The sequence below is a fragment of the Perca flavescens genome, chromosome 4 (genome assembly GCF_004354835.1).
Source record: "Perca flavescens isolate YP-PL-M2 chromosome 4, PFLA_1.0, whole genome shotgun sequence".
In the NCBI taxonomy this organism is placed as follows: Eukaryota; Metazoa; Chordata; class Actinopteri; order Perciformes; family Percidae; genus Perca; species Perca flavescens.
The window spans coordinates 32,898,003-32,922,504 of NC_041334.1; the positions used below are offsets into that span (position 1 = coordinate 32,898,003).

The 24,502-nt window shown below is 42.5% G+C and overlaps 1 protein-coding gene across 1 annotated transcript in view; it reads right to left on the reverse strand.

Annotated features, from left to right (window-relative positions):
* Positions 1-24,502, reverse strand: part of suclg2 (succinate-CoA ligase GDP-forming subunit beta) — a 118,701-nt gene that overhangs the window by 85,247 nt on the left and 8,952 nt on the right. The window contains exon 2 of the mRNA XM_028575781.1: positions 3,398-3,539. Coding sequence (XP_028431582.1) covers positions 3,398-3,539 — 142 coding nt within the window. The remainder of the gene's footprint in view (positions 1-3,397; positions 3,540-24,502) is intronic.

A 24,502-nucleotide genomic window follows, 5' to 3' on the forward strand; every position in this document is an offset into this window, starting at 1 on the left:
CAGGCATTTTCAAAAATACCTGGCAGGGAATTGGATGTATCATGTCCGCCATTGTTGTTTTGAACCAACAGTCATGGCCGTCGCACATCTAAACCACACTCGTAGCTGGCTGTAGCTCCTCAACGGAACCCGATTGGTTCAGACCGCTGCTCTTCAGACACAAATGCATTACTTGAATGTGATGTCATCCCGCAATTCTCGCGTGATATCCGCTGCGATGCAAAGTAAGCAATTTACTGCCAGAGCTGCAAAAATTAACGTTTGCGCATGTTTTCAATTTAGCTGGGAATTTACTAACATGATGTAGGTGGTCACACAGCAACAGTCAAGTTCATTTGAATGCACTGCAATTAATAACTGATGGTAGGTTATTTAATATGTGTCTCTTCAATTACTGGAACGTAATAGAGAGCAAAAGAAAGTGCAAGTTATCTGCTACTGAGCTTGAAATATTAGTTGCAGAAACCAATAAAAACATTTTTGAACTGCACTCATGCAATTACCTCTACTAAAGTGGACAATCCACAATGATAAATCACTTCAATGACCATTTGGATAAAGTTCCTTTCCCCCTGCACATACAGCAGTTTGCAGTTCAACATAGAGATGTCCTAAAATATATTTTAGAATAACTCAAATGTGCAATTTTGCCAGTCTTCACTTGACAGGAAAAAACTTTAAAACAGCCCCATAATTACAGGTCCACATGGAATCTTCCGCAGATTAAAAAAAAAAAAAAAAAAAAAATCAAATGAAACTCAAAATGTTAACACATCTCCAACACAAGCAGAAAAAGTCCGCTATATTCTGCAGATTTTCATTCTGGATCACCGCTGAAAACTGTGGAGAAAAGAAAAAAAGAAAAAGGAAAAAAAGGCAGATTCCATTCGGGTCATTACTATGGACGAATGCTATTTAATTTGTTAGTTTATCTTTGTCTGCATCTTAACCAGGGCCACTGAAAATCAAAAAAAAAAAAAAAAAAAAAAAAAAAAAGAACATGCAAAACGTGAGAAACTGAACACGAGAGGTTGTGAAACAAATTAGCGCAGATGAGTGTGTGATGAAAAACTGAGCAGGCACAGGCTTCCACACATGAGCAAACAGCATAAAGACAAGATTAAACTTGATAAAACTTCAACCCTGATTAACCATAGCTATTTGCACTTCATGTAGCAGGTCTGCAGAGCCACGCAACACAAATAAGACCGTTAAGGTTTCACAGTGTGTAGCAGTACAATTACACAGTAATTACAACAGTTTACAAAGCCCTAAAACTTAGCAAACATGACATTTCTAAATAGTTTGAAATAAAACTCATGCTACTGGGCCCAAAACAGAAAAAAAAAAAACCTAATACGCAAACATATCAGTTTATTTATCACTAGGGTTGGGTACCGTTTGGATTTTTACAATTCCGATGCCGAACTGGTACTTTTAAAACGATTCTGATTCCTAACAGATTCCTAAAAAACTTAAAAATGACATCAAAGAAAGGGTCTTTTATGGAGTTTTATTTAAAATTGAAAATTATTTAAATTTAACAATATATTAACATTTTAAAGTACTTCAATATATAATAAGTAAACCTAAGTCACCTAACACACAACTACAATAATTTAACAAATAACAGTTACACTATTAACAAGTAACAACAAAATAAATGTTGAGTTGGTATGCCAACCAATCTTTTGCAGAAAAATGACCATATTTGCCTTCTGTAGCAAGATAGGACACCTCTCCTGATTTACAGCATGTCCTGCCCAGGAGAAAACTCTCTCAGATGGTGTCCAAGAGGTCTGTACACACAGGTATGAGTTTGAAAGCGCAGACAATTTGGCTAGGCTGTCCTGCTTCCCCCGCCACCAGGCTACAGGGTCTTGTCCTGAATGATAGACTAGCAGAGCAAGTGTAATATGTTTACTAGCGATCACATGCAGTGAATGGTTAATATGCTTTTACGTCCGTTTTGGTGAGCCCAGAGGGGAAATATGGCATTTTAAAAGTAGCCCACATTTACGATTTACAAAAAGCAGTCTATCAGTAGTGATTGTAGGGTGCATGTTGGAGAATAGCGCGGACACGCGCTTCACACCGCGAGCGGGCACGTGCGCCACTCGGCGGAAAAGGGAGAAAGAAAAAAAGAGTCTGCCGCTGTCTGGTGCAACAGAGGGAAAATATTTCAGTCGGAACCGAAATGAGGAACCAAAATTTGCGTTCTAATCTGGTCCGAATACTACCGTTTGCGTAGGAACCAGTTCCATAGTGGAACCGGGTTTCGGTACCCAACCCTATTAATCACATAGCTTATCTCAAATCAACCCTGCTGAAATACAGCTGAGAATCAAACCTCAATACTGACCAACCCAAACGTGTTCACAGAATTGACAATGCATCGGGCGTCGGGGGTGAAGTACCCAAAGTTAGCATTGAATGCTTTTCAGGGTTGTGTTTACTTAATTCTTTGATCAGATATTTCCTGATTTAAGTCATAGGTTTGCCAATTTTGCAATATTTTGGTTTGTGTAGTGCATGGCTGCTTGTGTTCATACAACATTAAAAACTGCTGTTTCAAGTTTGGCTTGTTGTGTTAAAGGGATTCAAAGAAAACAGAATTTTGAGTATCGAGGAAAGGTATGATTTTAATTATCTGTACCTCAACTCAGATATCTTATTGACACCAGTACAAAAACATTTTAAAACCACACCCATCACTAGAATGCAGGTTGCTCCTTTCCCTGTGGTCGAGTGGACATGGGTGAACTGTATGGCTCATGAGTGTGAGATAAAGCTTAGATCGGGCCCAAAAAAATCAAGCCCGACCCTACCCGAGCCCATGCACGTTGTGTCCGAGCCCGGCACGACACACTAACTGTAATCATGAGCCCGAGCCCGATTTAAACCAGACAATTTTTTAATACGTGGGCTGTTATAACTGACGTTCTCAACTACAAATCCCTGTTGTTTTTTTGCTGTCACAGGCGAGCAGCGTGCCGCACTTAATGCACTCGACGAAGCCAACACATATATTGTCACTGCCCACGACTTGTTTAAAATGGTTCCATACCTCTGACTTTCCTCCAAACTTGCTCAAAGTTAATGCTCCTGTTTTTTTCTTTACATCTTCAAGCTCCATGTTGCACTTAAGCTACACAATACAGCACAGCAGTCCCGGTGTGATGAGTGCGAGGGGAGGAGACGCTATGCATGACACGTGTTGCATTTTGTAACTTTGTAGCTTAAATTGTGCAACTTTGTACACATTTGTTGTCTAAAAATACAGTATATATAATATTTCTGATTATGTCATAGCTTTCTCCCCACCCAATTAGGCTAATAAAGTAATGATTAAAATACATGCGTGCGCAATGCGTGCGTGCGTGTCCCATCTACTCACTGAGTCTCTTTGCAGCCTCCAAGGCCTCAGAAGCTGTGTCGGCCACATAGAAGCGCTGGACAGCCACGCCACTCTCTTGCATCAGCTTCTTGCTCTGGTACTCTTGCAGATTCAGCCATCTCCTGGGACTCAACCAGGTGCACTGGAGGGGAGGAAGGGAAGGAGGGAGGCAGAATAAGTAAATGTGACTTGTAAGATAGGTAACACAGTGCTATAAAAATAAAAAATAAAAAAAGTACCGATCTCTAGTGTTCTATTAAGCCTAATGTTAACAATATTTCCTCTTCAGCTCAACATCCCTCCAATAACACAAAAACATGTCTAACACCTGCCTCTGAGTGCACAGGCTACATCCTCCTCCTCGTCTCCCCTCTCCTACAATCTCTCGCTCTCCTTTTCCTGTAATGAGGCAGACACCAGGGCCTAAGCTGCAGGACAGCTATGGAGCTGTTTGCTCCATCAGCAGACACAGGCCGTGTCAGCTCCAGCTGTTGTTGCTATTAAAAGAAAATTGGCTTTTTAATGTGACGGAGAAACACAGGCTGTATTAGAGTTACAATCCCTCCACAGCAGCACACACTACTACTGTATGTGCATGGGTGTCTGGATGACTGCACATATGGGCATGTGAGCATGCAAGCAAATGTTTTCACAGGAAAATCTTCAGGGAGTCGTTAAGGAGGAAAGGCCATTAAAGTAAAATGAAAACAAGGCCTGCGAAATAAATGATGGTCAGTCAGCATGTAAATGGTTTTTCAGCATGTGTATTTCCTTACACAGTGAAAATCATGATAACATAAGGATTGCACTACATTATGTTAAGCTACAAGATACATTAGTTATTTAAGGACAGGACGCCTGCATGAACAAAAGGGTCAAATGTGCACATTATAATTCATCTGATTATCTTGTGATGCTGTTAATATGTTATTATATTGTATGTTGTGCTACTAGTGGGATATTGTAAGTAATACATTGTCATTACTATATCAACACAGCAAAATCAAATGCTCCATCACGTAGGGCTGGGAAAAAAATCGATTTGATTTAAAAATCAAGTTGGTAGGTCAAATCGATTTATATTTTTAGATTTTTTAGATTTTTTTTAATCTAAATACAGTATAAATAATTTGGATGTTTAACAATCTTTGTTGCACACTGCACAGTGACTTTTCACTTAGAGAAAGGGTTTGCCTTTGCAATTTTGTTTATGTTGATGCACTTTAATTAAATACAATAAATATATATTTTTAAAATACAAAAATGTACAGTTCGCAGTTATTTTGTTTTAAATGGAAGGGGGGGAAATCGAATCGTAAATTGAGTTTTTTATAAAAAAAAAATTGCATTAAGTCTGCATGGTCGATATTCTGCTCTTAAAGCTATAGTGCGTAGTTTGAAGAATTCTAAGTAATGACAACAAAACTGTTGGCGCGTCCACATGATTCAGTGCTGCCGAGGCTCCTCTGTGCCTTTTAAAGTCGTCCGTCACATCATCATTCATGAGGTAGGGAAATAATAGGAAGACAGGGGTGGGGGCGTTGGAATGGAATGTATTTGTTCAACATCTCTTTACCATTAAGCGATGGAGGGAGTGAAACATAACCCTGACTAACCCCTAATTGTTATTACTGATTAAAGGCTAATGAGCTTGACATGGTCACTCTAATAGGGCACAGCCAAGCCAAACTTTTATTTCAATCTAGAACTTAGCACAATGATCAATGGGCCTTGAATGAAAACAAAATCGCATGACTGGTACTTCACAATTGAGCCAATACCCAAACCAACGCTCCCTGTGCCACAGCACGCTGTATTAGCATGCTTTCTTCAGTCCAACTCTCGGGAGAGTCTGTCGGTAGACTTCATTAGAGCCAAAATGGGTTGTTTTCTAGAAGAATAGTACATGTTGATTCATACTGGCCTCTTCTCTCGCATAACTGAATACAGTAATGAGGGGCATCTGCGGGTCACCTCTGCAGTCGTGTCCGCATAAAATACTATTCATATGTTTCAGTTATTGCCGTTTGTATGTCTGTGTGCGCATTACCCATAGCAATCTAAAGCAGCCAATATTGATGATGTGACTTTCTGACAGGAGTCTGGAGGGTTCAGGGCAAAATATTAACTGCATGAACGCATACAAATCTGCATAGCCATATAAATAACAGAAGAATAAATCTGAAAAAAAAATAAAATTCAAAATAAATAAATATAACAGAATTTAGGAACAACTTAAATAGATTTGGACAAAATGGATCTGTCTTTGTCTGTCTGTTAAGCAAAAGCTGGTGTGTGTATGACTTTAAGCATCCACTATCTTTTTCCCTGTTGCTCATTCCTGCATGTCCACTTTAGCCTGAACATATCCCACAGCCTTGACAAGCCAAGCTGCAGAACAGGTTCTCTCCGTTTTGTGGCCTCATTTGACTGCTGTCAGGTACCTGCAGGGCATCCTCTCTCAAAACATCCACTTCCCTTGCCATTCACACTGTTCACCTTGGGAGGATCAGCCCTGCTGCCTGGGTGCATGTCTCCATCTGTCAGTCTATCTTTTGGTCTACATTTGACTGAAAGAAAATGGCAGATGAGAACCTGTCACAAGACAATTTTACAGCTTTTTCCATCAGGAAGTATCAAACCCAGAAATATTAACTGACAGGTCTAACCATTAGGATTAGATTTTGAGCAAAGAAACCCATCCAAATATGGTTAAGGTGGCACTACGATGTGTAGACAACAACACATAAAGCTCGATATGGGGCGCCTGGATAGCTCAGTTGGTAGAGCAGGCGCCCATATATAGAGGTTTACTCTTCAACTCAGCTGGCCCGGGTTCAACTCTGCCCTGCGGCCCTTTGCTGCATGTCATTCCTCCCTCTCTCTCCCCTTTCATGACTTCAGCTGTTCTATCAAAATAAAGGCCAAAAATGCCCAAAAAATAATCTTAAAAAAAATAAATAAATAAGCTTGATATGGACAGAAAAGTCCTAAGGTTAAGAATATAGAAAACTCTTAGATAGAGGGACAATCGTGCAGTACGCAGACTCAAAAATCATTGGAGAAGATCCTAAAACCAGTGGTGGCGGTGGATGACAATAATGTGACCTGAAAACCACTGCCATAGTCTAAAAAGGACAAGAAAAGTAAATCCCAATTCCTGCCAAAATTAGGGCACACTTGCGTAGAGAAAGGTGCAGCAATCATGTAAATTTGCTTTTAGCATTTCCAAACAAGCAAACTAGGACAAACCAATATATCAATTAAAATGGCTCCCGTCACCCAGAAAGACGAGGATTGAAGATGATGAGGAAAAAGAGCTACGCAGACTTCCCAAAATAACAGCTGCTGCTTACTCGAGAAGTCAAGTGGGGCTGGAGGTGTCCCCCCAGGCACTGACTGATACCTAGGGCAAAACACCAGAGAATGGAAAGGAACTAAGGGCACCTTTTAGAATGTACCAGACACATAGAGAGCCATCTTTGATAAAAAATGTCTAACAACAATATACCTTTATATACAGCCTGCATGGAGATATCCAGTGAGGTTTTTTTACTTTGCAACTGTCTGCGGATGTCTTACCTATAATGTTGCTAAAAAGGTGTGAGTAATCATTATAATGTATTGAAAATCATAAACTTTAAATAGCTCAATTTTAAAAACACAGTTACTAAGTGATTTACAGTCAAATCAAAAAAGGAAATCCGAGAGAATTTGTCAAATTTGCAGAAAAGAGTCAACATTAAGAACATTTCGCGTGCCAGATCAGCAATTGCATTCAGTGTATAGTATGAGTTATTTACTTATAGACATACAATGTCTGTCTGTTTGTTGCCTTCATCTCCAATATGCCACTTAAAGTTTAACATTGGTACATTGCTACAAAGATATGGAGAAGCCATTAGCTGCTGAGCGAGTAATACAAATTAAAAACAAAGAATAATGTCGTAAGATGTTACCTCAGATAAGCCAACAAAAACAAGTAGACCTACTGAATGAGACTGTCTAGTTCTGATTAGTAATAGTAAAGGCTAGAAAATAAACTGTAAATCTAGCCCTTTGTACTTTAGAGTCAACTCTTTCATTTGTATTAGCCCCTACTATAGGAGTCTTAATATCCCTCACCATGTTTTTAATGTTGTCACATTTATAATCACTATTGAACCATAATTTATTGTAAAAAAACAACACCTCGTTTTTAATTAATTTTGTGAGTATTGAAGCTGAAGACAATTTTCCACATTGTGGACAACTAAGCTCCCCAACTTGTAACGAACTAATGCAAATTTGCAACACTAGGCTAGCAGCTGCAATGTGAATGGACTGGGGATTCAGCAGAAAAATCTAATCAGTAACACATTTCAATCTTTTACTTGATGATGTTTAATATGCCATAATAACTCCAGATTTAAAAAAAAAAAATGTAGTAAGCATATTTGAGGCCTGTAATTGTTTTGTTTTTTACTATGTTCAAAATGCATGAAATAGCACATGGCTGATACATTCACTAGATGAAAAATTTAAATTAATAAAAATTAATTGTAAATTATAATGTAATTTTGTGAACTTTATTAAGTATTGTAAATACTTTAGCTGTTGACTGATATAAGAGACACAAAGAATGATGTTGAGATTTTTTTATTTACCTGGCTGCCATTATTGATTATCTGACAAATGACCCATGACTGACCAGTTTTACTATTGAACTTTTTTAATGTCACCTGTGTGGGAATTACAGTACGAATGTGTGTGAATGTTGTATTCTTCATTATGGTCTGATGTTGGCCTGATGCCAGATTATTAACGAGCAGTGAATTGCAACAGGAAGTCTTTCTTACTATTGTTTACTACTTTCCTGTTGTGCTTCGACTTGTTGAGATGTGCATTCTTGACTGCTTAAATTTGTAATTAAAAAGATGAAGTGAGGATTGGCTTTACTACAGCTGTTTGTGAAAGCAAAGTCAAGCAATGCTGTAATAAAACCTGCATGCAGGCACATCTGGCTCAACATCATCCAGAGGTAAACACTGAGTAAGAAAAGAGGGGGCAATCTGTTGCTCTACCTGGTAACACATTCTGTGAGAGATGTTCTCATTATTTATAAAAATAGACCTTACCCCATAAAACAATGCAACTTTTAGCTTCTCGAACTAAAAGAAATAGTCCTTAAATCATCATCAAGTACAGAAATGTTTGAATGGTATAAATTTACTATAAATGTGTGAGGAGATGTCCTCAGTAAAAATCATCAGTAAAAATGAACTGTGTTAGAAAATCTGTGTTAGGTAAGTGGTAAAAACACACACCATATACAGTGTTTCCTCTATGTTGATTTGACCTTGGAGGCCCCCCCAGCAACATTTCTGCCCCCACGGTATCAGAAATAGGGCTGCATTGTTAGAGTGCATGTCGGAGAATAGCGCGGATACAAGCTTCACACCGCGAGTGGGAGAAAGGAAAGAAAGAGACGCTGTCCGGATGATAAGCCAGTTGAGATTGTGTGTGTGTGTTTTGTTTTTTGTTTTTTTCAAAGTACCTTTCCCCATGAGCTAACTTGCTTGGTAGCTAGGTAACCTACCACATTTCACATTGCATGTACTGTATTTGACCAATTATTGGATTTATTTGGCAAATTAATGGATTGTGTCTGCTCCAAAATCACCTTTAGACTAAGCATGCAATTATGGTTTCAGTTACTCCCAGTCATGCTTAATGCTATCAGATAGTCAAGTCATGACACTACTGAGGTCTTGACAGGAATAATCTGAGTGTTACATGTCTGCCCTGGAAGAAAGCTGTACAGTAAGAGGCGAATGGCAGCAAGGCAGGCAGCTGGCCTGCAGTCCCCTGAGACCCTCTCTCTACAGCTATTATCATCAGCAGCACTCTAGAGACAATCCTACCCAGTCCTAACTACTGTTCTACTTATTCTTAAAAACACACACACACACACACACACACACACACACACACACACACACACAGGTACACACTATGGCACAAACAAAGTGTATGCTCTAACATGGGGCCTAGATGGCATAAATATTCACAGCAAACTCCTCTACACACAAAAGCACTCAAGAACTTTCTCATAAGTACATCGAAGGGATGAGATGGGGCGCAGTGGCAAGAGAGAGTCGGAGTGGAGACAGTGATAAACAGCTATATTCTCTATTAATTTATGGAGATGATAAGAAACAAGGCAGAAAATAGATGTAAGGAACAGGTCTATTTCATTCTGCAAATCAAAAGAGACAGTATTTCTCAGGAGCACTAATGCCATAGAACACAAATAGAAAATAAATACGGCAAGGTAGAAATTGGAAATGCAAGCGTTCACATTAATAACTAGAAAAGTGCACTCAATAGAGTGCAAATCTCCACCAGGTGCTCTCCCTTTTCCCTCCTAAACAAAGAGGAGTTCATTCTGACTCTATTGTCCACATGTGCACAAGAATCATTAGGCGGATGGGATTAGCTCTGGACAGACCGGTACACAAACAGGCATGCACGCACACACGACCGAACACTGCCCGCCTTTGTCCCTCCCTTTCCTTCTCAGCCGCTGAGACACTCATCCAGGCTTTCATCACCTCACGACTGGACTACTGCAACAGCATTCGCCCACCAAATTCCTCAAAAAACTACACTTTATCCAAAACTCAGCCGCCCGTCTACTCACTCACTCTAGCACCAGAGACCACATCACTCCAGTCCTCCAAGACCTCCACTGGCTCCCCATCCAACACAGAATCCAGTTCAAAAATCCTCCTCATCACCTACAGAGCTCTCAATGACCTCACCCCCTCCTACCTCTCTGACCTCCTTCACCGTCATACTCCCACCTGCAACCTCAGATCCACAGATGCCGACCTCCTTCCCCCCTCTCACCAAAGCACCAAACCTGGGGGGACAGGGCCTTCTCTGTTGCTACCCCCTCCCTCTGGAACTCTCTCCCCCAAGATCTCAGACTTTCCACATCACTTACTCACTTCAAAACCACACTCAAAACCCATCTCTTTAAAGCAGCTTTGAACTTGTAACCAAATTAGGCGTTTTCCTTCTTTTTTTTTTATCCTGTTTCTATGCTGTTTTGCTGCACCTTTTAATATTTAACTCTAGTTGTTATTGTTAAACTGATCCTGTTACCGATCAGTTATGGTTTTTGATTTTTTCCGTTGACCTTATAAAGTGCCTTTGAGTACATTTTAAAGCACTATATTAAAAAAAGAATTATTATTATTATGATCTCTTTCTCCTTCCGCGTTCCAATTTTTGTTCAAATCAGCCATTCTGACAAAGTATTTGGCCCACTGTCAAAACACCAGAGGAAGGTTCCAAAAAGGCCCACAAAGCATGTACTGCCTTTCATTTAGGTCAAGGGAGATATTCATTTCCAGGAGGTAAAAACAGGCCATTACTAAACGTATGAAGACATACAGTATTAATGTGACACCACTACAATAAAAGCCTCTCATTGTCTCCATTATGTTTCACACTGCATTTCGCTTTTGACGCAAGAGCACAGCAAAAACCTTTACAACTAAATTAAAATTAGGCAGGGGAGAAAAAAGCTGAAGTCATACTGAGAAAGCACTTATTCCCTGAAAGAATTTTGCTTTCAGCAGGCTTGCAGCAAGAGTCTTGACATTCAGTGAGTGATCACAAAAGGTCACGGAAATACCCTGTAGCCGAGGTTGGTACCAACTTTTTTTTGTTTTGTTTTGTTTCTTAGAAAAAGAGCTTTTTGAGCCACAAAAAAGTCATACTCTCAATCAGATCTTAATGGTGCTTTTGATTAATGTTTTGATCACAGTGACTAACTTTGAGAACACTCACACAGTGAAGTGCTGGCCAGTGTGAGTTCCAATACGAGTCCATCAAAATGAAAACATGGAGATAAAAATCATACTATACAGTACAGGCCAAAAGTTTGGACACACCTTCTCATTCAATAACTTTCCTTCCTCATGACTATTTACATTGTAGATTCTCACTGAAGGCATCAAAACTATGAATCAACACATGTGGAATTATGTACTTAACAAAAAAGTGTGAAATAACTGAAAACCTGTCTTATATTTTAGTTTCTTCAAAGTAGCCACCCTTTGCTCGGATTACTGCTTTGCACACTCTTGGCATTCTCTTGATGAGCTTCAAGAGGTAGTCACATGAAATGGTTTTGAAGGAGTTCCCAGAGATGCTTAGCACTTGTTGGCCCTTTTGCCTTCACTCTGCGGTCCAGCTCACCCCAAACCATCTCGATTGGGTTCAGGTCCGGTGACTGTGGAGGCCAGGTCATCTGGCGCAGAACTCCATCACTCTCCTTCTTGGTCAAATAGCCCTTACACAACCTGGAGGTCATTGTCCTGTTATAAAATAAATAATAATAATACATAAAAAAAAATGATGGTCCAACTAAACGCAAATCGGATGTGATGGCATGTCGCTGCAGGATGCTGTGGTAACCATGCTGGTTCAGTATGCCTTCAATTTTGAATAAATCCCCAACAGTGTCACCAGCAAAGCACCCCCACACCATCACACCTCCTCCTCCATGCTTCACGGTGGGAACCAGGCATTTAGAATCCATCCGTTCACCTTTTCTGCGTCGCACAAAGACACAGCGGTTGGAACCAAAGATCTCAAATTTGGACTCATCAGACCAAAGCACAGATTTCCACTGGTCTAATGTCCATTCCTTGTGTTTCTTGGCCCAAACAAATGTCTTCTGCTTGTTGCCTCTCCTGAGCAGTGGTTTCCTAGCAGCTACTTGACCATGAAGGCCTGATTCGCGCAGTCTCCTCTTAACAGTTGTTCTAGAGATGTGTCTGCTGCTAGAACTCTGTGTGGCATTCATCTGGTCTTTAATCTGAGCTGCTGTTAACTTGCGATTTCTGAGGCTGGTGACTCGGATGAACTTATCCTCAGCAGCAGAGGTGACTCTTGGTCTTCCTTTCCTGGGGCGGTCCTCATGTGAGCCAGATTCGTTGTAGCGCTTGATGGTTTTTGATACTGCACTTGGGGACACATTCACAGTTTCCGCAATTTTCCGGACTGACTGACCTTCATTTGTTAAAGTAGTGATGGTCACTCGTTTCTCTTTACTTAGCTGATTGGTTCTTGCCATAAAATGAATTCTAACAGTTGTCCAATAGGGCTGTCGGCTGTGTATCAACCTGACTTCTGCACAACACAACTGATGGTCCCAACCCCATTAATAAGGGAAGAAATTCCAGTAATTAACCCTGACAAGGCACACCTGTGAAGTGAAAACCATTTCAGGTGACTACCTCATGAAGCTCATTGAGAGAACACCAAGGGTTTGCAGCGCTATCAAAAAAGCAAAGGGTGGCTACTTTGAGGAATTTAAAATATAAGACAAGTTTGGACACACCTTCTCATTCAATGAGTTTCTTTTTTATTTTCATGACTATTTACATTGTAGATTCTCACTGAAGGCATCAAAACTATGAATGAACACATATGGAATTATGTACTTAACAAAAAAGTGTAAAATAACTGAAAACATGTCTTATATTTTAGATTCTTCAAAGTAGCCACCCTTTGCTTTTTTTTATTAATAAGGGAAAAATTTCCACTAATTAACCCTGACAAAGCACACCTGTGAAGTGAAAACCATTTCAGGTGACTACCTCATGAAGCTCATTGAGAGAACACCAAGGGTTTGCAGAGTTATCAAAAACTCTGATGATGGTTAGAGGGAACTGAAACATCGCTGCACAGGACGCTAGTTAACAAACACTCGACAGCAGGTAATGTTAGCCTACCGTTAGCTAGCTAGCAGCTGGAGTAAACACGGTTACAATGCTGAACGGTGTAAAAGTGTGTCTGTATTTCACTGTAGAGGATTCTAAAACCAGACTGTAGCTGCCGTTGTCTGAAAAACACAGACTCAGCCTGAAATACGTTATTGTTATCTTATTCTTATTACATTTTTAATAAATCATTTAATTTTGACCATGTGGCCTTAGCAATACACAAGCCATTCTTTAATGTCGCCTTGTGCTCCTTTTTTTTTTCTTAGATCAACTTTTTACTTTTATATTTTTGAACATACAGAACAGACAAATACAATTAAACAAGGTGCTCCTTTTTTTGTGGAGGTGGGGTAGTGCACTATAAGCCCCTGTGGGGCGGCTTAAGCTTTTGTCCTTACTTTTACTTTTGAAACCAGTACTTTTACACTTTTACTTGAGTAAAAAGCTTGAGTTGAGACTTCAACTTCTACAGAAGTCTTTTCAAACCCTAGTATCTATACTTCTACTTGAGTAATGAATGTAAATACTTTTGACACCTCTGGTTAGCAAGTGAGCAAAACTTGTGCTAACGTTAGTATCGCGTGCTATGTAGACAGCAGTGTGCTCTCTTCATGGTAAATAAAATGGTTTCAAGTCAAGTCAAGTTACTTTATTTGTCCCCCAGTGGGGCAATTTGTTGTGCAGCAGGTAGTATAATAAAATCACACACAATCGTACACACAATACAGAGATTGCCTATCTTGCAGTTTGCATATTACCAATCCTGCTGTTGGTATTCCATTCATTATGCACAAAAATGCACAGTCCTCATCCTCCTCTGGTCTTGCCGGAGTTCTTGTCTCGATTCTGCCGGTAGCTAGCTCGGCCTGCTAGCTGCCGACAACAATCCACGGACCGCCCGGTCTGGCTATGTCCTCCGGGATGTTATGAGCCGCCTGGAAGGCTCTTGTAACGGCTGTTCGTAGTCCTATATTCATTGGCTCAGTCTGGCTGTACTTGTTAGTAAGACCTCAACATGGGAACGTTACGAAAAACACAAACAAAAAACAAATATGGGGCGGCCTCTAGCTCACCCAGTAAGAGCGTTTGCCCCATGTTGCTGAGTCCTGCAGCGGCCCGGGTTCAAATCCGACCTGCGGTCCTTTGCTGCGTGTCATCCCCCATCTCTCTCCCCCTTTCAGGTCTATCCTCTAAATAATAAAAGGGAAAAGCCCCAAAAAATAATCTAAAAAACAAAACAAAAACATAAATATACACCGACAGGAGAGCTAGGAGCTGCTGCACAATTGCGCGCCGCCATTTTTGTCGCACCTTCTACCACTCACATTTTTAATGCGTTTTTAAGTGTTTTTTTCTAAGTCATTTAAATACTCGATAATGTCAATTTGCACATCGTTAAAACAACAATGACAATATTATCGTAGACGATATATACGCCCACCCATACTATAAACAACAACTCACAGACAATTCGTAAAACTAAAAACTGTGTTAACATAGGTAAAAAAGAACAAAGAAATCTTTGGAACATTAAAATGTGCTGAATTAACCATGTCACCATATGGATGCTCTCTTCACAGAGCACTCAGAGTGGCTGTGCCCGAGGACAGACACAGAGGACAGACAGTGCTATGGCGGCAGCTGCATCAGATTGCGAAATCCTTGTCGCAGCTGTACTGATCCACGAGTGGCACTGAAGGACAAAATCTTGGAATAGTTGAAGCTACTCTCAAAACACTTCTTTGGCTAGTGCATATGGTATTCTGCACAGCATCATGCAACATCAGGGCTTCTCCTAAGAGGCACAAAATTGTGTAGTCTCATGTTTTGGTGAGAGCAGCATGCACAATGTCAAACCCAACTTGTTGTGAGAAGTGTCATCACAGTGAGGGGATGTCCGATCGTGGCACTTTCTAAAGTCGTTTCACGACATGCCACTACTTTGTCGTTTGCCCTTCTGGTAAACTGAAAGAGTCAATATCCTAGGGCTAATTTAGAAGCAGTTGTCTTTATCACTATGAGAGAGTGGAACAATGTCAAAAAGTCACCATCTGACAGACTAGTTCTGGCTCCCTTGGAAATTTATTAGAGCCATAAGCCTTAATTTACAGGGGAAGGTTACAAAGCAGGCAATCACCTTTGATCAGACCCATAAACAGCAGCCAGTCAATGCTGCGCTGCTCATTAATCTGTCACTCAAAAATTGAAAAGGGTTGACATCGCAGGTCAAAAAACGCATTGCTCTCTTTCAAGCATTCGTTCGGTATCTCACAAATGGGTACGCCTCCCCGCGTATCCCTCAGAAGCACTTTCTCACTATGCCAGCTATGATTGGCTGGCCACATCTGACGCAAGACGCACAAGGGGCGGTCCTCTATATAATCCACAGCCCGTGCATCTTACCGTCATTCAATTACCTCTTCTCGCTCAGAAGCAAACACCGTTGATGCTGCCAGGGTCTATGCTAACTGTCCATAGAGCCGAGCTCACAACTCGCTCGCCGGGCGCTGGTCCCTTTTCGGCGGTATTCAACAGATAGGCTTGTTCCCAAACAACTATCATAACCAGCCTGTCCCCAAACAGTGGTTTACCCTCAGCCGAGCTCGCTAGTCCCCAAACTAGAGCTCGCTGAAATAGCTACGTGGCTAGTTTACCCAAACATTAGCCAGCGCATCTCTAGCTGCAAAGCTAACACACCTAGCTAGCTGTAAAGCTCCATTACCTAGCCGCAAAGCTATAAAACTAGTGCAACACGATTTTGGCCAGTTTCCAAACTGCATTTGGTGTTATGCTAGAGTGCATGGCTTCCTCTCCCGCCGCGAAGGAAGCCATGCTAGCGCGGGTGTGCTCGTGCGGGAATAATAGCTCCGCGAGGGACACTCACCCCTGCTGCAACGACTGTCTGGGGCTGAAACATGCCCAAGTCGTCGGCTTGCTCGCCTTGCTAGTTTGACTGACCAGGACCAGATGCTGGCAAAGCAGACGAACAGAACCAAGAAGCCCCAGCTACCACGACTGCAGACTGGGCTGAGCAGATGGATGAAGTGGCTCCGCTGCTCGAGTACAGCTGTGCGCGCGGGGGCTGCGAGGACACCCTCGACGCCGAGCTGGATTCCCTCGACGGGTCAGACAACATCCTCTCGTACAACGACGAAGATGATCCGTTCCTGCCGGCCTCAGGCGCAATGATGCCCGAGACCCCATATAGCCTGAGCACCGAGGATGCGAGAGGCAGCGATGGGGGTTCCCCGGCTACCGGCACGAGCCTTCATGAGGTGTGCAAACGTGCTGCCGAAAAGCTGGGAATTGCATGGCCCAGCTCCTGAGAAGACCGGTTCCCGGTACGAAGGCAAGCGCCTGCCAAAGGTGAAGAGTGCGGAGAGACAACTGCTCCCCCTTTTCCCAGAATGTCTAGAGGAAGCTACCCACACCTGGCCGAAGCCCTTTTTGTCAAAGAGCCCGGTTCAGGGGGGAGCTACGCTGGACTGCGTAGCCATGGAGTAGTCGGGGCTATCCAAGCTGCCATCTGTGGAACCGCTGGTTGCTCACCACCTCCACCCCAGCCAGAAGGCTCTCATGGCACCATCTGCTCCTAGCTTCCCGTCGAAGACAGATGGGTTCCAGTCATCCATGACCGACAAGGCTTACAAATCTGTGGCCCTCGGAGTGCGAGCTCTTAACGCGTCATCCATGTTGATGGCATACCAGGCTGAGCTCCAAGATGAGATGGCCGGCACCATGGACCGTACGCTGTGGGACGAGGTGTGCGTTGTAACCGACCTATGCCTCCGCCTGCACCGCTGCGCAGTGCAAGCCTGGGGAAGAGCGATGAGCACCATGGTGACGCAGGAGAGGGCGTGTTGGCTCAATTTATCCAGCCTCTCACACCGCGAAAAAGTCCAGCTCCTCGACGTTGCTGTAGATCCGAAGGGTCTGTTCGGCCCCGCGATGGCTACCATGCAACGCCACTGCGAGGAGAAGAAGAGAAAGGGTGAAGCCCTGCAGACCCGTTTGCCCAGGAAGACGCAGCCGCCTCCCGCTCCAGCCCCCCGACCATCCTTCGCTCAGGCGGTAGCTCGCCCTCCGCCCAGCTTTAGGATTCAAAAACGCTCCACCGCGCAACCCAGACCTCCAGCTCATCCCAAAGCTGAAGGCGGCGGCGCGTGGGCCAACAAGCCAGCTGCACCAGTGGAACAGCAGGGGAGCCAGCCGGTGCCACCTCGCTCACGACTGGGCAAGAGGGCCAATAGGGGCAACCTAGCTCGCTGCCAGGAGAGGGAAAGCGTGTCCGCCAGACGCACGCACCTCTCCCACAGCGTTGGGGCCAGTCCCAGGAGCCTGCCGTTGCGGCTCGCAGGCGGTGGGGGAAGCGGCTCGCTTTCTCGATGCAGAGATCAGTTCTCTACTGGAGAAAGGAGCAATTCAGGTAGTACCTCCAGCCCAGAGCCAAAGCGGCTTCTACTCGAGGTACTTCATCATCCCCAAAAAGGGAGGGGGTATGAGGCCTAGATTAGATCTAAGAGCGTTAAACAGACATCTAAGACAATACAGGTTTCGAATGCTGACACACGCAGCACTGCTGAGGTTTGTGCGCCCGGGGGATTGGTTCACCAGCCTGGACCTAGCCGATGCGCATTTCCATCTGCGGATTTACGCCCCTCACAGGAAATATCTCAGATTTGCCTACAGAGGGGTGGTGTACGAGTACTTAGTTCTACCCTTCGGCCTGTCACTCAGCCCTCGTGTTTTTATCAAATGCACGGAGGCAGCGATGGGACCGCTCAGGGTGAATGGAATCCATCTGGCGACGTACTTGGACGACTGCCTCCTGGCTGCTGGCTCGCAGCAGGAAGCAGCCGCACATACCAAACACCTAATGACACATCGGTCATTGCTGGAGTTCAAGTTCAATTTAAAGAAAAGTGTACTGACTCCTACACAGTCAATACATTTTATCGGGCTGTCCCTAAACTCAATCACAATGAGGGCTCGCATATCTCCAGACAGAACAGAGGCGATGCGCGCATGTCTCGCACTGTTTCGCAGGGGGAATTGTGTGACATTAAGGGATTGCCACAGACTTCCAGGTCTGATGACATCAGCACTGGTCGCCCTTCCTCTGGGCAGGCTATATATGATGGGATTTCAACGCTGGGTAAAGAAACTCAGTTTAGACCCTCGAGTTCACTCGTGCCGCCGTATCTTTACATTAGCAGACTGCGCGATGACGCTGTGTCCATGGAAACGGCCACAATTCCTGACGCAGGGGGTGCCGCTGGGCACGATATGCGCCAGGAAGGTAATTACCACAGACGCGTCTCTGTGGGGATGGGGTGCCACCCACGAAGGGAGATCTATGAATGGCCAATGGAATGTAAACCTACGCTCAGCTCATATCAACGTCCTCGAGCTTTTGGCAGTTTTTCTGGCCCTGAGACATTTTCTGCCATATGTGGAAAATACTGTCCTGGTCAGAACGGACAACACGACGGTAGTGGCTTACATCAACAAGCAAGGGGGCTTACGCTCCCCACAACTACACAGGCTAGCACACAAACTGATAATTTGGAGCGATGCCAACTTTCTTTCTCTCAGGGTAACGCATGTGCCCGGGGTGATGAATCAGGGGGCGGATTTGCTATCTCGGGGTCACCCTCGCTATGGGGAATGGAAACTCCACCCGGAGACAGTGAAACAGATCTGGTCACGCTACGGGCGCCCGTTAGTGGACCTGTTTGCCTCCAGAGAAAACACACAATGTCCTCTATATTTCTCTCTGAACGATGCGCAAGCCCCGCTGGGAGTGGATGCGCTGGCACACGAGTGCCCGCGTGCCCTTCTTTACGCATTCCCAACGTTAGCTCTGATAACCCCCACCCTAGCCAGGGTGAGGGACGAGAGTTTCATGGTCATTCTGGTGGCCCCAAATTGGCCTCAAAAACACTGGTTGGCGGAGATAATACAAATGCTTTACGCACAGCCGTGGCCGCTACCATTGCGCAGGGACCTACTGTCTCAAGCACGAGGGGAAATCTTTCACCCCCACCCAGAGCACCTGGCACTCTGGGCTTGGCCCGTGAGGGGCTAAACTTGACGTCTTGTGGTCTGCCTAAAAATGTTATGACTATTCAGAGTGCAAGAGCTCCATCCACGCGTACTTTGTATGAAGCTAAGTGGCGTGTGTTTGAAGACTGGTGCACGTCTATTGGGGAAGTGTCCTTTCAGTGTTCAGTAGGGATTGTGTTGACGTTCCTACAAACTCTCCTGGATAAGGAAAAGCGTTCTCCACGATTAAGGTATATCTGGCCGCTATATCTGCGTGTCATGTGGGTTTAAACGGTAAGACAGTGGGACAGCATCCCCTGGTCTGCCGTTTCATGCGCGGAGCGCGGCGCTTACGCCCGGTGTCAAAATCGTTGTCTCCCGGATGGGATTTGCCACTGGTGTTGGAAGCTTTACCGGGACCACCGTGCGAGCCCTTGTTGGAGGTGGGTGCGAAAATGCTTTCACTTAAGACGGCACTGCTTTTGGCGCTAACTTCAGCCAAGCGGGTTGGTGATTTACACGCCTTATCGGTGCATCCATCATGTATACCAGTGGTTTTCAACCTTTTTTGAGCCACGGCACAGTTTTTACATAAAAAAACTCCCGCGGCACACCACCAACCAAAAATGACACATTGTAGCCTAATAATCAGAATCTGCATTTTTCCTTTTTTTAAATGTATCCATCGCTGTAACGTCAACAGCACCGCGACCGCTTTCGGCTCGCCGTTAATATCATATCACAGCAAACGCTGTCTGCTTGAAGTTATGAAAAACTGTAACCACACTTGAAACCACTTTATCGGCATTTTCCGTGACTCACTGTGACTTCAACAAAACTGCAGAGCCGACGTAGTTTGCATCGTCTGCAGCTCTGCGTGTGTGCGTGTGTGTCTGTGAATTTTCAGAGAGGACAGATAAGCTTGCGCTTACGCGCTCTCAGGAAGCCTACCGAAATGTCAACGTTTAACATGTAAAAAAAGGGGGCAAATTTACTGGTCGCACATGTGCGACTGGATGTAAAATTCAGTCGCACACTCAAATTTTGGTCGCAAAATTCTATTCTAATTCTATTGTCTTAAATCAACAAGGTCATTATTGCGCTATACTGCCACCTACTGACACAGAATAGTATCTAACCAACCAATTTCTCTGCCAGTCATCATATTGAGGCACAGATGCGCAACAATGGAAAATTATTTGCAGTAACTCAATAAAAAAAATTGAAAAAGTTGGAAACTTTCCATGGGAATAAAACGGGAATTAATGGGAATAAACTGAATATTTTTAATATTGCTTACAATAATACTGTTAGTCTATGACAGGGAACTTAAATGTAGTTAAAAAAAAAAAAACATCTTGCAGCATAATCTTGGTTAAAACAACCTGATTTAATGCAAATCAGTTGAATATCCTCACTATATTCGTCAATGACATACATGCATGCAGTAATCAGCATAGGCTACTACATACTTGCTAACATTTAGTTTTTAAAATACAGGAGTTTATTTTTATTTATTTATTTTGGGGGTGTTTATTCCCATGAAAGTTTCCAAATTGGAATGCCCCTTTGCAACCCTAGCAGTTGGTAACACCAAGGCAACATTATCTCTGAACACAGTCTATTTATTTTTAACTAAGGATGTCAGCACTGTGGTTTCAACAACAGCCCATGCCATCTTTATAACGTCATAGAATTCATACATGTTATGTTAATTTAAGTAGTAATTAATTATGAATACATCTAGTCGTCAATCATAAGATGACAAGTAGATAAATGCAACAATTTACGCAATTACTCAGCATTGTGCACAAACACCTACATGTAGAGCTTAAACAATTAGTTGAATCATCCACTGACAGAATATTATTTTGCAACAATTCTTTATTCTAGAATAGTAAATGGATTGGTCTGACAAGACATTTTAATGCCATCATGAGTTCTGGGCATTACATATATATTATTATATAGACACCACTTTTTCATTATTCAACTAAACAAGAAAATAAGTTGATTAACCTAGAATGAAAATAATTTTTAATTGCCGCTCCACTGACATACAAACCAATGCAACAGCCTTGCAAAAACTATAGAACTATTACCTTTGTGACCCTTACCGTTTGTTGTTTTAAAACAGACAAGTGTTGATTCAACGCTGTATTAATAAGTTAATTATTTGTTGTATAGCATTGTATTGGAGGTCATACCAAATATTTTACTGCAATAATGTGTAGACCTGTGGGCATGATGTCATTTTTTTATGACGGTAAATACAAGTCCTACTGCGCTTTTTGGGGCTGTTTTCTTTGTTTAACTGACATCGGTATGAGAACTTACGATACCCAGTGCTCTGCTAGATGAAGTACAGCAGTGGACATTTTGGAAAGACTGCACCGATTGATGATGTGAAAGACACAAAGTGGTGGGTGCCGCATGAGCCAATGAATACCTTATAGGACACCTGAACAAGAGCCTTCATCACTCACCAGTAGGGTTGGGCATGGTTTGGATTTTAACAATTCTGATTCCAAATTCTGATTCTTTCTTTCGAGTACAAACAGGTCACATGCTTATTTCCCAGATAAGAGGATTTTTCTTTTTTTACCCCCAATGGTGGTTTACAGCTTTATTAGGCATTTTCAACGTAAAATAAAGCCACACTTTAGAGCACCGCTTACTGTGCTCCATGGCTGCAACACAACAAGTGCCTGGAAGTATAGTGGCAGCTACGGAAACCAAATAGTAGTTACTTGTGTTAAATTTAGAACCGATGATCAGATTCTAAACCAAATTTTTTCGAACAATTCGAATGAAAAAGACGATTCCATTGGAATCGTAATGATTGAAGCGATTCCAAGTTGGAACCGGTTTGCAATGCCCAATCCTACTTACCAACAGCCCTCAGAAGTCAATACAAAAATAACAAATTACTTTAAGCACTATTAAGAACTACATTAAGACAGTACAGTAGGGATTCAGAAAATACCTTGAGCACACCACACCATCCAACTCTCAAAGAGGCTATCATGATTAAAAAGTCTCAGTAGCTGGATAAAGTGCAGCTCCATTAGGGAAAAACTCTTAATATGTCAATCCAGGATCAATTCCTAAGAGCCTATGCAAAAATAAACAAAAAGGCCATTGCTTTCGTAGCTACTGAGGCTAAGGCACAATTTTAAGCAGGCATAATAATGAGGAAGTTGCAAATCTGTATTGATGTGGAACACATCAAACTCCTTAAGAACAGGATGAGAAGCTTAGAGGACTCCAATCATGGAGGGCTTCAAATGGGCTTTTGAGATCATTTTAGGACTCTGTACGTCCTCCTAGTGACTGTCCTTCTATTGACCACAGGCTATTCCTCTCCTATCAAAATCTGAGATGGCCTGCCCTACAGTGTGTTCACACCAAATGCAGTCGCGCAGTGCGATTACATACAAAGTCAATGCAAAGACGCGAATAGACGCAAATTTGTGGCAGGCGACACAAATGACGACACATAATTTGCATAACTCACATCATTCACGCAAGTTAAAATACTTCTAAAATGAATTCTTGAATCCGTTGAATAGACGTTGGCGATTCCCTGACTTTTCATCTAGTGCCTCCATGAGGTTGACATTTGCCGTTTCCAGTGAAATATTTCAACAACTATTGGACGGGTTGCCATGAGATATGGTACACACCTTCATGTTCCCCTCATGATAAATGGTTATAACTTTTGTGATCCTTTGACCCTAATCAACAGGTCAAATATTTGGTTTAAGACTTAACACCTGCAAAACTAATTCTCATCTGGCTCAGCTGTACTTTGCTTTTTGTTTGTTTTCTCTTTTTTGATGCATTTTCTGAAAGGAAAGGTTCAGTGTTGTCTTGCACTAACATATTACATTTTCAACACACATGAAACCCTGGGAATGATAACTATTTCTTGTGTAGCATTTTGTTTTAAACTGTTAACCACAACTAGTGGACCACTGGAGCTTTCATAAGGCACCAAATATCTCATATTATACAGTGGTATCCCCAGATGTCTGGTGAGATTAAAATCCTCATTACTTGTCATGGCCAGACCCTAACCCCTTTGAAATGACACTGCCTTATTAGTGACGACAAATGACTGCAGAGTTAATTAACCAGAATGCTCCTTAAGGGGCATTATCAAATGTTTAAGAAATTAACAGATTGCCAGTTCATCAATTCTATGTAATTGATTTGTTCCCTTTCAGGTTATGAACTCGTCTCTTTTCCCCATCCATTTAGCCAACCATCCGGGAAGACTTTAAAAGGGAACTCTATAGTGTCCACTTCCATGAGCACAGGCTGAATCAAAGAGAGCAGTACTCAGAGTGAATATCAAAGTCATTGCCATACTGATTGCAGTAGAATGTTTTTCTGCTAATGAGGTGGAAGTTTGCTACTTATTGCAACTCATAAATACAGGCTGTCTTGCAATTAGACAAGCACTATGTAGTAAGCTGTGAGAGAGGCGACAAACACAGTAAAGGAAATGGAGGAGGCAAAGAAGCAGAGTTGATGTGGATTTTCTTGATAAACAGGCCAGTGTGAATCACAGGCATATTTCCACTTAAAGCCAGCCATGTAACAAGAGCATGCCTCATGAAGCATTAGTGGGCTAATTTAGAAAGCCATCTAGCCTGCTCTCCTTTAATTACTAAAGTACTTGAGTATTGATGGCAGACGTTCCTCTTGCTGTCCTCAGCTTTGGCACTGCCTTCATAAGAGTTTGATGAGGGGGAATGGCAAAGATTGTAGGGATGTAATACTGGTTAATCCTAAAGCCACTTTGCCATTTGGTTTAACATAAGCATAATGACTCATCCTCACAAACAAACTGTAACATTGCATGTTAATCCACTGCATTTTAAGTACATTTAGGCATTCACAATCATTGACCTTAACTTTCTGTTTAGGCTGCTACGCTACAGAAAAGGGGTTTTAAACTCTTGTACATTTCATTGTAAACCTCATAATGTCCAGGCTACTTTCTCATGCTATCAAAAACCATGTTGACCACTAAGCTATAAAGCAAAAGAAGAGAATAATTATGTACGGTCGCATGTATGGGACAAAATATGTACTTTTTGCTCTCATTACTGCTACCACCCACTTGTAGCTTTCCATGTCCATGCCTCTTTAAAGCTAAGGTCGTGCCCAAACCATTAGAGTATGGAAAGAGAAAAATGACATCTGTCTGTTAGAGAGCCAGAAATAGAACACTAGAGCCGAGACAGAGGCAGGAGCAGTAGAGCATGGC